At 40.5% G+C, this 14306-nt stretch overlaps 1 protein-coding gene across 1 annotated transcript; it reads left to right on the top strand.

Annotated features, from left to right (window-relative positions):
- The first annotated feature begins 18 nt into the window (after window positions 1-18).
- On the top strand, window positions 19-7709 carry LOC106562119 (mitochondrial outer membrane protein SLC25A46). Its single transcript, XM_014126726.3, has 8 exons — window positions 19-518; window positions 3572-3614; window positions 3804-3861; window positions 4084-4161; window positions 4321-4421; window positions 5030-5086; window positions 5347-5404; window positions 6333-7709. The coding sequence occupies exons 1-8, from the start codon at window positions 269-271 to the stop codon at window positions 6906-6908; spliced, it is 1221 nt and encodes a 406-aa protein (XP_013982201.1). The 5' UTR covers window positions 19-268; the 3' UTR covers window positions 6909-7709.
- Window positions 7710-14306: the final 6597 nt, after the last annotated feature.

The raw sequence follows: 14306 nt of genomic DNA, 5'->3' as shown, positions 1-14306 counted from the left end.
CACAATGCAATTTGGACGCGGAAAAGAACGAAAAAACTTCCGGTTGATCAGTTGACGGTTCATTCGCGTTGTTTTGCTAGGTACATAGCTAGCTATCTAACGACGTCATTTAGAGTGGCTAGCTTGCTAGCGGGTGAAATTGATGTTATACAGTGGTTAAGTTTTATATTTAATGTGTTCCTCGTAGATTTTGAGAGTGATATAGTTAGACAAATTTGACCAATCGTGATACCAGGGAGCTGTCACTCCTATTTAGCTCTCAGGCAGCATGACTTCTCGCCGTCCGGACAATTTCGATGGCTTAGGTTACAGGGGTAGGGAGGATCCTGCTTTCAGTGGGGGCTACAGTGGAAGGTCATTTAATAATTCCTCTAGCGTTGACCTACAGAATTGGGTAACAACACCGCCAGATATTCCAGGTAGCCGAAATTTGCATTTTGATGACCGTACGCCCCCATTTGAGGCGGCCCCTGCAGCGCCTGGTACTCAAGATACCCTGCCCACGGCTCCTCCATCCGGTAGGGGATCGACATCATGATCATTCCAGTAATGCTGGCCCCTTTCATTAACCGCAATGACAACGACACAGTATCATCACTGGGTCATGAGTGTTTCGAACGTGAAAGCATTCACACATTTCAGCTGGCTAGCTAACGTTAGCTTGTATATGTTAGCAGAGTCAGTGTCAGTAGAAGACGTTTTGCTTCTTCGCCTTGAAATCTATGTTTACAATAATTTACCAGTCACACAGCTGATATGTGTGCAATATAGGGATTCAGTAACATTGAAGTACAAAGACCATTTAAGTACAGAGCACAAACTAGGCCTATAACGTTATATATATATATTTTTTTTAAGTTTGAATGAGGCATTGTTCTTTATTGCATGTACAATTGGGCCGTTAGTGTCCAACCAAGTCCAGAGAAAGATGGCTGACAGCCATTTATGTTGTCAGACAAGACCAAGAGAGAGGGAGGCTAGAGTAGACCAAGGTGCAGTTCTCAAGTAGGCAACATGGCCCACTGGAACATCTGTAGAGTGCAACAGAAATCGAAATGCCTATCTTTCTTATATTATGAAGTACCTTTTAGGTTAGTTGTGGATTTGTGAACATTGATTGACGTCAATTAGGCCTACATGACAGCTAATGGCATATTGTTGACACAGCTCAGGGGGGAGTATATCGTGGGTGTCTTTAACAATGGTCATTTCCATGTAAAATGGCCCATGAGCACCAAAATATGAAGTTCATAGGAACATGTCAAATTGGGTGTCAGATGAAAGCTAAGTGTCTATATGTTTTTTTTTTTGAGAGAAAAGTAAGGCATATCAATTTTTCAACCATTTTCCATCCATAGAGTTAGGAATAAGCAAAGACATTAATTTCTTGTCAAACAGATGGAAAAGGGGTCTTAGAAAACATCTACCAGAAATAGTCTTAAAATATATTAGAAATACATAGAAAACATCTTATAGATATGTTGGTTTTTGGTAACGGAATGTCAAGGCACAAGGCAATGTTTCCTAAACTAAATGTAAGTGTTGAAATTAGTTGGCTGGGGTTTTTACTTCAACGTTATTGTTTTTAATTTCTCCTGAAAGTTCACAGAAGTAACAAGTGAAGGTAGACCTTTCAATAAGTTATACTGTTGTTACTGATGTCAATTTTGGTAACAGAATTTCAGAAAAATCGTTAATGGAATTTCTACAATTGAATTGTCTACATTGGGAAATCATAGTAGTCACAAACCACAGTTGGTTCGCTGCTACTGTCCTCCCTTCCACTGGCATTCTGTTATGTTCAGCTCATAACTGTTTTCTTTTTCTGCCGTCTGGTGTCAAAGCAATAGTGTGAAAAGTATAGACAACCCCTCCCTCTCTCTCTTCCTCTATCGCTTTCTCTCTCCAATTAATGTAACTTCTCCATGCTCTTAATGAGACCTATCCATGAGCCCCCTCTCTTTCCATTTACTGTAACCAGCATCCTCACCCACTGAGCATCGACCGACACCGGACGTCCATGGACGTTTAAAAGTACTTGAGATTTGGTCAGTCTGCCTTGTCCAGCCTTGATTTCAACGTCCACAGACGTCTGGACCAGCCTTCATTTGGCCCAAAAATAGACGTCCGTGACTGGTTCAGATTTGGTCTGATCCGTAAAGACGTCTATGTTCACAAGTTTGGACAGCACAGTACAGTTCATCTCCATCGTTCACTGAAGTTGATGGTTCATTTACAACAAAACCTTTCGGGTATTGCCAATCATTTCAATGAACCATTTCACTAGTAAAGTTGAAAAACTCAAGGGAAACAACAACAGTGAAGCATTATATTTTTGTATGAAAGAGAAGGATTGCCTGTTTAGAATTTGGTGAAGTTCGTGTGGGAGAGTTGGAAAAACTATTGTTATTCCTTATGAAAAAGATTGCTGTCAGAGTGCAGTTTAACTGCAGTACAATGCCGTTAAAGTGCACTCTAATTACAGTATGCTGCAAATACTGCGTCCAAAATAACACTGTTGTTTTTTTTTTTACTTCAGTAATTTTGCAGTGTAACTGCAGTTATTCTGCAATTACTGTGTTCAAAATACTACAGTCGACTGCAGTTACTGCACTTTTACTGCAGTTTATAAATGGCAATCTTTTTTTGTAAGAGTATTTATCAATAATGATAAGCCACCAGGTATTCTCAACCTTGATGGGAAACTATTGAGAATGATAGCAGACTGTATTGCCACCATTATTTGCTAGATCCTTAACCAAAGCCTAAAGGAGTGTGTGTCCACAGGCTTGGAAGGAAGCTAAAGTAATTCCAATACCTAAAAATAGTAAAGCACCCTTTGCTGGCTCTAACAGCCACCCAATTAATTTGCTGCTTGTTCTTAGTAAACTGATGGAGAGAATTGTGTTTGACCAAATACAATGCTATTTTTCAGGGAACAAGTTAACTGCTGACTTTCAGCATGTATATAGAGAAGGCCACTCAACTTGTACTGCACTGACCCAGATGACACATGATTGGTTAAAATAAATGGATAATAACCTGCCAGCACATGGTTGGATAGTTATTTATCCAATAGAACCCAGAGAATGTTCTTCAATGACAACTTCTCTAAGATCAGATATGTCATCGCTGACACCCCATTCTTTCTGCAGACATCTTTTGAATCTTCATTCGGAGTGTTGAGAAACTGAGGGAGATTTTACCAAAATTCTGTTACCAAGTTTTGCACCTGCACAGTTCTTCCAGTAAATGTGTTTTTGAAAAATGTTCAGTGTTAATGTTTTTTGTTTGGCATTGATTTCAAGTGAAAGAATTCAGTCTCAGCGCAATTCCCTTACTGTGGAATTTCCCACATCTGACTAATACGTGTGCCAGATACCCGGTTTGTAAACGACAAACACAATTAAAATAGTCTGCTGCTACGCTACTCAATCTGTGATGCTCAAAATAGTTATAAGAAACTATTACTTATTGAGTGACTATGTCTTATTAAAATAGAGCAATAAATAAGGTTTGCGATTAAATGTTGCTGTTTGATATTCACATGTATTTGTTCTTTCTCTTTCAGAGCAGTTGAACAGATTTGCTGGATTTGGTATCGGGCTTGCAAGGTAATTCAGTGTTAGGCCTATCTACGGCGGTAGTTCACCAGTAATGTCAAGATATGACTATAATCCAACTTCAATTCATAAGAAAAAAATATTTACGTCATTGAACATTCTATATACAGGAGAAGTGTTTGAGAAATGGAAAATAGTAGCCCTATATTCATTTATTCTCACCATGACTTCTTCTTCCAGTCTCTTTACTGAAAATGTCCTGGCTCACCCTTGCATTGTGTTTCGTCGTCAGTGCCAGGTAAGCATATGGTCAGGTTAGATACTGTATGTGTTCCACCTTAGGTGTAGTCTGTAGACTCATAATTTTCTACCATACAATATATCAATCTTCCTGGGTATATCACAGTTGTCCATTAGAATGTTCCAGTGCGCTTGAAGTAAGTATGAATGAAGTAAGTTGAAATAAGTAGTAATATTAAATGTTCATTATTCCTAATTCTGTTTTTTTTGTGGCTTCCAGGTCAATTATCATGCCAGGTGCTACCATCTGTCCCCATTGACTGCTGTCAGTGTGATGTATAATGTCACCAAGAGTCAGGTAATAAATGTTTTTCATGAACCCAAAACCCAACATGCACTGTATGTTAGGGCTAATTGTGAATCACAAAAAAAACGTTCAAAAGATATTGAAAATGTGAATTTGGGGCTGGCATTTTGTTTTTATGCCGGTATATTGTTGTGAATTCTCTGCTCGCAGGGTCCTAAGGCCTTATGGAAAGGAATGGGCAGCACCTTTGTGGTACAAGGAGTCACATTGGGCACAGAAGGCATCATTAGTGAATGTACTCCACTACCACGGTATGGATTATATTTTAGACAAGAAATCTAGCTAATAGGTTGTAAGAAACCTAGCTAATGGGTGTGAACAGATATTGCCCTTAGTCATCGCCTGATCGCCCACCATATCCTATTCCTTATGGATTAGCTTTGACAAGACTTCAATGAACACATTTTTAAAAATGTTTTTAATGCTGTTGATAAAAATCGAGCACAACATCTACTGCGAGTCATTATAGATGCCGTTAAGTGTCAAACTTGCATTCACGTTGTAATGTAGCCTCTACCAGAACATGCTGAAGTGGCCGATTCTACTCAGAGGGGCCATATCTATCAGCTTCCAAGGTTTCCAGTGAGATGAGCAAGACATCCCAGTACCAAAATCAAAGACCACTAAGAACTTTAAATGAATGGGGGGGAAAACGACATAATACAAAACTATAGCACATACTTCAATAACTGTTCAAGCAACACAAAAACTAGTTTCAACCAGTCTTTTTAAATTCGTAAAAATCACAATCATGTTGAATCTCCTTATTTGAACATATGCAATAAACAAATATGAACTGTTACCATGGATACAGATCTGACTATGTTTGTTTCATTACATTACATTTTTGTTTCCTCAGGGAACTCTCCCACAAATGGAACCCCAAGCAAGTTATTGGACATTTGGTTCTGAAAGGGTAATACCATTTATTTGCTTTGTTTTATAATGGATGGTTTTCATACTGTTAAAAGTAGGGACAAAGTATGTCTGGTGAAAGTGGGGATTCAGTTGCGTAACTATTGATTGCCAATGGATATATTTCTCAAAACGGTGCAGTGTGATTGAAGGGACTTTACCCTTAGTAAATGCTGGTATCAGATGGCGTTGATAATATCTTTATATCAGTAGAATGCTTTGATCTTTTGAACAGTCATTGTGTATCTCTCTTTCTTACAGTTTGACCTATGTGGTTGCCATGCCATTTTACTCAGCTAGTCTCATTGAAACTGTGCAGGTCAGTGAGTCCATACTTGTATGAATGATGATCCGTTTGTGGTCTGTTTGTATTTTGGTCACCCTTATCTTGTCCATCGGTATCGCTTTTATAACTCCCCTCCACATTCTAACTGATTTTCCCTAAAACATAAAGATAATCGTGAGCGTGAAAACAGTAGTGTAAAGTACTTAAATAAAAATACTTTAAATACTGCTTATGTAGTTTTTTTGTGGTATCTTTACTTTATTATTTATATTTTTGACAAATTTTACTTCACTACATTTACTAAAAAAAATAATGTACTTTTTACTCCATACATTTTCCCTGACACCCAAAAGTACTCGTTACATTTTGAATGCTTAGCAGGACAGGAAAATGGTCTAATTCATGCACTTGTCAAGAGAACATCCCTGGTCATCCCTACTGCCTCTGTTCTGGCGGACTCCCTAAACACAAATGCATTGTTTGTAAATTATGTCTGAGTGTGCCCCTGGATATCGGTACATTTTAAAAACAAGAAAGTGGTGCCGTCTGATTTGCTTAATATAAGGAATTTGAAATGATTTATACTTTTACTTTTGACACTTAAGTATATTTTAAAACAAATACTTTTAGACTTACTCAAGTAGTATTTTACTGGGTGACTTTCACTTTTACTTGAGTAACTTTCTATTAAGGTATCTATGCTCTTACTCAAGTATGACAATTGGGAAATTTCCTACCACTTTGTGAAGATCATCGTTCGTCCGTTGCCTACCAAAGATAAATATCATCTTTATGTTTTTGGGAAACTCCACCTTTGTCAGTATCAAAGAATCAGTACATTTTACGATTCCTTCGCAGATCTGGTCATTCCAGCCCAAACACACAAGCAAATATAATTTCAGGCTGTTCTTAACTATTCTGCAATACCATACCAATGTTGTTCCTTGTTGTGTGTCCCCAGAGTGAGATCATCCGGGACAACCCTGGCATCCTGGAATGTGTGAAGGAGGGTGTGGGCCGGGTCATGGGCATGGGCATTCCCCACAGCAAGCGCCTGCTGCCCCTGTGGGGCCTCATGCTCCCCACCGTGCTCCACGGCGTCCTCCACTATGTGGTGAGCTCCACCGTGCAGAAGCTAGTGCTCTTCCTCCTGCGCCGGAGGAGCCCGGCAAAACAGCCCGAGGACGGCTCAGAGACAGTCCAGACCATGCTGGACGCCTACTTCCCTGAACTCATGGCCAGTTTCGTGGCCAGTCTGTGTGCCGACGTCCTCCTCTATCCGCTGGAGACGGTGATGCACAGGCTCCACATCCAGGGCACGCGCACCATCATCGACAACACGGACCTGGGCTTTGAGGTCCTCCCCATCAACACGCAGTACGAGGGTATCAGGGACTGCGTGAATGTGATCCGGCGAGAGGAGGGAGCCCTGGGATTCTACAAAGGCTTCGGCTCCATCGTGGTGCAGTACTCGCTACACGCCGCCGTGCTGCAGATCACCAAGGTGATCTATTCCACCTTGCTGCAAAACGCTTAAAGCAAAACAATGGAATATATTCCTAAATGTTTTTTGGGCTGGTGGTTCCCCCTTTGAAACCTGTTTTTTTTTCTCACGTGAGTCAGGGTTGTGCTCACTGCAGAGAATGTTGTCCTAAAAAAAAGAGGAAAAAAGGAAAATACCAAAAGATGACTTGTTTTTTTTCTGTCCAGAAGCACATTTCAAGTGTTTGCTGAGAGTGGTGTTCGTCACGTAATTGTCACCACTTCCACTGTGTCACAAAGTACTTAATATGTTCTATAACGTATGGCATCAACAAATATCCCTAATAGTCATGGAAGTTAAGTGTATATTTCCTTTTATCTGTCAAACAAACTCATCCTGGCATCATTTATGTGAAGTATCAGTCAGTAGTCTTCTCTGCAAATCATGTTGACATGCTTTCTCTGCGCTTTTCTGCTTTTGTATGAATGTGACAATTTGTTGGTTTTGGGTTTGTGTTAGCACTAGCAGATGATGGATTGTGCCAGAAATGTATGTACAGAATGTCTTTAAATTATTCTTTGCTTTAGGAGTGATAATGTGTGTGTAGGTATGTATCAAGTTGTTCGCATTTTGGCATCCACAGAGTACAGTAAATTTAGGAACAATTTAAAGATATTTAGTACGAGACTAGGAACATGAGCAGATAATGTATAATTTATGCAGATGGCTGATTTGAGTTCAGGGATTTTAAATTATTGAGCTGCCTCTAAGTGTTTAAGGACTTTACGGAGCTCAGAGTAGGGAAATGTATAAGATCGCTTGAGAACCTTGCTGAAAATAAATGGCTGACTTATATTCGGTGTGGGTTTGTGTAATTTGAACAATGAGTTCTCCAATGCCAAGGACTGATAGCGATAAAGTGGCTACATCATTGACTCCAAATGCAGTAGGAAACCAACCAGCATTCAGATAGTTTACCTCAGAGACATACACCAATTGTTCAAAACATTAGGGACACCTGCTCTTTTCATGACATAGACTGACCAGGTGAAAGCTATTATTCCTTATTGATTTCACCTGTTAAATCCATTTCAGTCAGTGTAGAGATAGGTTAAAGAATGATTTTCAGCCTTGAGACAAAGATTGTGTATGTGTGCCATTCATAGGGTGAATGGGCAAGACACAAGCTAGAGTAGAATAGGACTTTATTGTCCATCCAGGATGGACATTTTTCTTTGGCATCACCTTCAATTAAAAGGATCACAAATTTAAGTGCCTTTGAACGGGGTATGGTAGTTGGTGCCAGGCACACCAGTTTGAGTGTGTCAAGAACTGCAACGCTGCTGTGTTTTTCATGCTCAACAGTTTCCTGTGTGTATCAAGAATGGTCCACCACCCTAAGGACATCCAGCCACGATGACACAACTGTGGGAAGAATTTGAGTCAACATGGGCCAGCATCCCTGTGGAACGCTTTCGACACCTTGTAGAGTACATGCCCCGATGAAGTGAGGCTGTTCTGAGTGCAAAAGGGGGTGCAACTCAATATTGGGAAGGTGTTCCTAAGGTTTTGTACACTCAATGTATATTTAAATATGTCTCTGATTTACATGTACTGGACCTCAGTATAGGGCATTTAATTGTTATATACAACGTTCCATCCACCCACACTAGTCTCGTCTACCAGCCAGCTCTACACACAAGTAGATCTATTATATTCCCAATGAAAAGCTTTTTGGAAATCAACAAATAATTATAGTGGAGATCATAGGTATGCAAAAAGTACCGTATCAGCCATCATCACCTTGCTGTCTCTGCCTGGCCGGTTTCCCCTCTTTCCACTGGGATTCTCTGCCTCTACCCCTATTACGGGGGCTGAGTCACTGGCTTACTGGTGTTCTTCCATGCCGTCCCTGGGAGGGGTGCGTCACTTGAGTGGGTTGAGTCACTGACGTGGTCTTCCTGTCTGGGTTGGCGCCCCCCCTTGGGCTGTGCCGTGGCGGAGATCTTTGTAGGCTATACTCGGCCTTGTCCCGGGATGGTATGTTGGCGATTGGAGATATCCCTCCAGTGGTGTGGAGGCTGTGCTTTGGCAAAGTGGGTGGGGTTATATCCTACCTGTTTGGCCCTGTCCGGGGGTTTCATCGGATGGGGCCACAGTGTCTCCTGACCCCTCCTGTCTCAGCCTCCAGTATTTATGCTGCAGTAGTTTGTGTCGGGGGGCTAGGGTCAGTCTGTCACATCTGGAGTATTTCTCTTGTCTTTTCCGGTGTCCTGTGTGAATTTAAATATGCTCTCTCTAATTCTCTCTTTCTCTTTCTTTCTTTCTCTCTCTCGGAGGACCTGAGCCCTAGGACCATGCCTCAGGACTACCTGGCTTGATGACTCCTTGCTGTCCTCTGCCTGCAGCTATGGAACCCTGACCAGTTCACCGGACGTGCTACCTGTCCCAGACCTGTTGTCCCAGACCTGCTGGAACCCTGACCTATTCACCGGACGTGCTACCTGTCCCAGACCTGCTGTTTTCAACTCTCTAGAGACAGCAGGAGCGGTAGAGATACTCTCAAAGATCGGCTATGAAAAAGCCAACTGACACTTACTCTTGTGTTACTGACTTGTTGCACCCTCGACAACTACTATGATTATTATTATTTGACAATGCTGGTCATTTATGAACATTTGAACATCTAGGCCATGTGCTGTTATAATCTCCACCCGGCACAGCCAGAAGAGGACTGGCCACCCCTCATAGCCTGGTTCCTTTCTAGGTTTCTTCCTAGGTTTTGGCCTTTCTAGGGAGTTTTTCCTAGCCACTGTGCTTCTACACCTGCATTGCTTGATGTTTGTGGTTTTAGGATGGGTATCTGTAAAGCACTTTGAGATATCAGCTGATATAAGAAGGGCTATATAAATACATTTGATTTGATTTGATCATAAGGGAGGTATGAGGAATTCTGCTCTCGGTACCAAGGGATTTACCTGGGGCAGTTACACTGAACATAAATATAAACACCACATGCAACAATTTCAAGGTTTTTACTGAGTTACAGTTCATATAAAGAAATCAGTCAATTAAAATAAATTCATTAAGCCCTAATCTATGGATTTTACGACTGGGAATACAGATGTGCGTCTGTTGGTCACAGATACAATAAAAATAAAGGTAGGGGTGGATCAGAAAAACAGTTTCAGGTGTGACTGGGGCTATTGCGATGACGTGTTACCGCCACACTGGCAGTCATGAGTCATGACCGCAGTATCACCTGTCGCAGCAAGAGGCCGCATGCTCCTCAAACAGTGGTTGACGCTTGGAGTGAAGTAAGAGGAGTATCCTACCCAAAAGGCGGGAAAGCGCCTTCCATTCGCTATTTGATAATGGGCCATTCGAAATCAAAACTAATTTAACACAGTGTTAGTAAAGACAATATTACATTCAGAATAGTCTGATGGGTGATAATATGATCACTTGATGAGAGAACAGTGTGTGCAGCCTGAGGCAAGGAACAGAGGGCAAGCTTTTTTTGTGACTTTCTCAAGTCATCAATAGCCTATAAGCACATCATGCGGGCTATTTATGTATTGATTTCTAAGACATTCTAAGGTTTGTATCAACACAACTAAAGTTGCCAAATAAATCTAAATCTAGCGTAACCTATAGGACCTGTTTCAAATGATCACTTTTATGCTCAACATAGCCTTCATATACACACTCACTCAGGAATGGGAAAAATATTAAAAAATTTTATTCAGCAACATTTTATGATGTTCTTACTATAAAATCATATAATGGCAAGGGACTTATATGCATATCTTGTCTACTAAATGAACAAGCCTACAGCCTATATGGCATGCTATGTAGCCAGATAACATACAGCAATAGCCCAACTCATACTCTGTTGATCTGAAATATAGTTTCTTTAGACATATCTAAAATAGATAATGGATTGTTATATATTAAATTGATATATTATTCAATTGGATTTATTGGAGATGCTAAATGTGTTTATGTTAATTATTGGTCAATTACCATGAGACCGAAAGTCTTGCACGACAAGAGCCAGCTGATAAATTGCAGCGCTACACATCTCTTTCGCATAGAGTTGATCAGGCTGCTGATTGTGGCCTGTGGAATGTTGTCCCACTCCACTCCTCTTCAATGGCTGTGTGAAGTTGATGGATATTGGCAGGAACTGGAATACACTGTTGTACACGTAGATCCAGAGCATCCCAAATGTGCTCAATGGGTGACATGTCTGGTGAGTATGCAGGCCACGGAAGAACTGGGACATTTTTCAGCTTCCAGGAATTGTGTACAGATCCTTGCGACTATGCATTATCATGCTGAAACATGAGGAGAGTGCGGTGGATGAATGGCACTACAATGGGCCTGAGGAGGATCTCCTCGCGGTTACGCTGTGCATTCAAATAGCCATCGATAAAATGCTATTGTGTTCGTTTTCCCTAGCTTATGATGTCAACTCTGTTCACAAATTGACATCAGCAAACCGCTCACCCACACGATACCATACAGCAATATGGCTGCCATCTTCCCGGTACAGTTGAAACCGGGATTTATCCATGAAGAGCACACTCCTCCAGTGTGTCGCTCACCATCAAAGGTGAGCATTTGCCCACTGGAGTGGGTTACATTGACGAACTGCAGTCAGGTCAAGACCCCGGTGAGTACGACGAGCATGCAGATGAGCTTCACTGAGACCGTTTCTGACAGTTTGTGCAGAAATTCTTCGGTTGTGAAAACCCACAGTTTCATCAGCTATCCGAGAGGCTGGTCTCAGACTATCCCGCAGGTGAAGAAGCCGGATGTGGAGGGGCTGGCGTGGTTACACGGGGTCTGGTCTACGGTTGTGAGGCTGGGTTGAAAGGACTGCCCAATTGTCTAAAACTACGTTGGATGGGGCTTACGGTAGAGAAATTAACATTCGGTTCTCTGGCAACAGCTCTGGTGGACATTCCAGCAGTCAGCATGCCAATTGCACACTCCCTCAAAACTTGACACATCTTTGGCAATGTGTTGTGTGACAAAACTGCACATTTTAGAGTGGCCTTTTATTGTCCCCAGCACAAGGTGCACCTGTGTAATGATCATGCTGTTTAATCAGCTTCTTGATATGCCACACCTGTCAGGTAGATTATCTTGGCGAAGGAGAAATGCTCACGAATAGGAATGTAAAAAACTTTTGTACAACATTTTTGAGAAATAAGCTTTTTCCACATATGGGAAATGTCTAGTATCTTTTATTTCAGCTCATAAAACATGGGACCAACACTTTACATGTTGCGTTTATATTTTTGTTCATTGTGGATATCAGGCGACCATAAGAGCAGCTCTCTCTCCAGGGGAGGCTAGATGAGAGGACTGTATGGTGGTCAAGTGTAAGGTGTGCTTCAGGCTGCATGTGTTAGTCTGCCTTGTGCAGAATATAACCTCACACACAGACCGATGTCTTCATTACGATAAAGTGGTCTGACTAAGCTCAAAGTAGGAAACCCTCAAATGTCAGTAATGGCCACAGTTGTGGGAACTCCATTTTTGAGAAAAGTGAAATTATCTATTTGATTTTATCAATTTGTATGATAACTCTTTGGTCTGATGTCAATCCGAGGTGTACCCTTTTCAATCTGAGTACGTAGTGGTTGTTCAAACTATGAGATCAGAGATTTTATGGAATGGGGTGAGTGGGTTGAGATTTCTTCTATGTTAGATGAAGTGACCATTAGTTTAAAGTACATGCCTATATGATTCATACTGTGAGTCACAGTTTATTTTGTTCATGTGATAATTTTTTGTTTATGGAGTGACATTATGGGTAAAATTAAGGGAATTTGAGAGAGTATAAAAGATGCCCTATCACTGAAATGTTCAGTTCTCAAATTAACACAAAGATGAGCAAGGCACATCTGATTGGTAAATGACTGAATTTTACAATTGATTGGTAACTGATCCAATTTAACATATGTTGACTTTGACAGCTTTCCTGGCTTCTTTCTGACGTGTTGTAATTGTGGTATTGGTCTGTGTGTTGAATTCATTTTTTGCAGGTTATGTCACACTGGCTTTTGCGGTGTACCTTGTTGACAGCATTTCAGCAATGCATAAGGGATGTCTCAAAAAAATGCAGGATGAAGCTAAACATGTTATCATACCAAAATATAACATGGATGTAAGTCAGATTTCTAAAAGTTAGTTTTTTTTAATGTATTAATTATCTTGTTGATATTAGGTTTGTACATTCTGAGATTCCCTGAGGTTTGAAACACCTAAGTGGTTTAATTTGCAGGCATTGTGGAAAACCTACAGCGGAAGTTGGAGACCGAAGCGTTATAACAAGGTTAGCTCTTAATATCCTATCGGTTTGACTTGATTTAGACAACAACAACAAAAAATTCAATGACTAATGCCATCATATTATACCTTTCATTTCACTTTGCAGACAATCCTGCCTAATTGCATTTTCAAATGGTCTCACTGCCCAATGCCCAGTGGAAAATACGTTATGGAGGAATTGAGGGAGATACAAAATAGTTTGGCATCTTCTGCAAAGGTGAGTATTTTGAACATTCTTATCTGTCATATTTTCCATATTTGTCTGTCATTATTATGACAGACAGTAATCACATGGAGTTTCTCTGAAATCAAAGGTACAAATAGTATTGTCTTTGATTGTATGTTTGATTTTCACAGTGTGAAGAGTGTGGGCATCTGAAGGACATTCAGTGGCGGCCATGTAAAGGTGCAAGAGTTCCATACAAGTTCTTGCAATGCTTGCAAATTTTTGTATCTGCAAACCTGCACTAGCGGTTCTGGGGGAGGGGGGGGGCAGTGCCCCTGTGACAACAATTTTGGACCCCCTTATGGCCCCCCTAAATGTGGAGTATGAAATAATTTTTACATAACACATTTTTGCTATCGTTCTTTTTTTACATCCGTTATTAGACAGTGGCAGCGATGATGATTATGAACTTCGTTTTTTGCCTGCTAATGCCTGCAATGCAGTGAAGAAAACGATATGACAACAATAACGTCTAATGTAACTGGCCCCTCTGACAGTACAACTGGCCCCAGCGTGGCCCCCCCAGTTGAAATGGTCTAGAACCGCCACTGCAAACCTGATTGATATATATTTTTATCATATCCACATTTAAAACCAGCAGCAGAAAATCTGTTTGATATTGTTTTATAATCAAATATTAATCAACGCTGTTTATCAAGTATTTTCTGTAAAAGTATTTATGCAACCTTCTTTGGTGAAATCTAAGTATGTTCTATATGATTGCTTATTTTCAGATATTACATTTTTAATTTCAACGTATTTTTAATTTGGTTATTTCAGGATTTATTAATGATGTCTTATTTCTGTATTTAAAAAAATAATAATAAACGTTTGATAATAAACACTGTAATACCGTATTTTGATTTAGCTACAACACAAAA

The sequence above is a fragment of the Salmo salar genome, chromosome 01 (genome assembly GCF_965601325.2).
Source record: "Salmo salar chromosome 01, fSalSal1, whole genome shotgun sequence".
Classification (NCBI taxonomy): Eukaryota; Metazoa; Chordata; class Actinopteri; order Salmoniformes; family Salmonidae; genus Salmo; species Salmo salar.
This window is presented reverse-complemented; position numbering and strand designations above follow the sequence as displayed.

Coding starts and splice junctions, on each gene's coding strand:
- LOC106562119 (XM_014126726.3), top strand. CDS start 269: ATGACTTCTCGCCGTCCGGACAATTTCGATGGCTTAGGTTACAGGGGT. Junction 3,615..3,803: donor TTTGGTATCGGGCTTGCAAG/GTAATTCAGTGT, acceptor TTCTTCTTCCAG/TCTCTTTACTGAAAATGTCC. Junction 4,422..5,029: donor GAATGTACTCCACTACCACG/GTATGGATTATA, acceptor TTGTTTCCTCAG/GGAACTCTCCCACAAATGGA.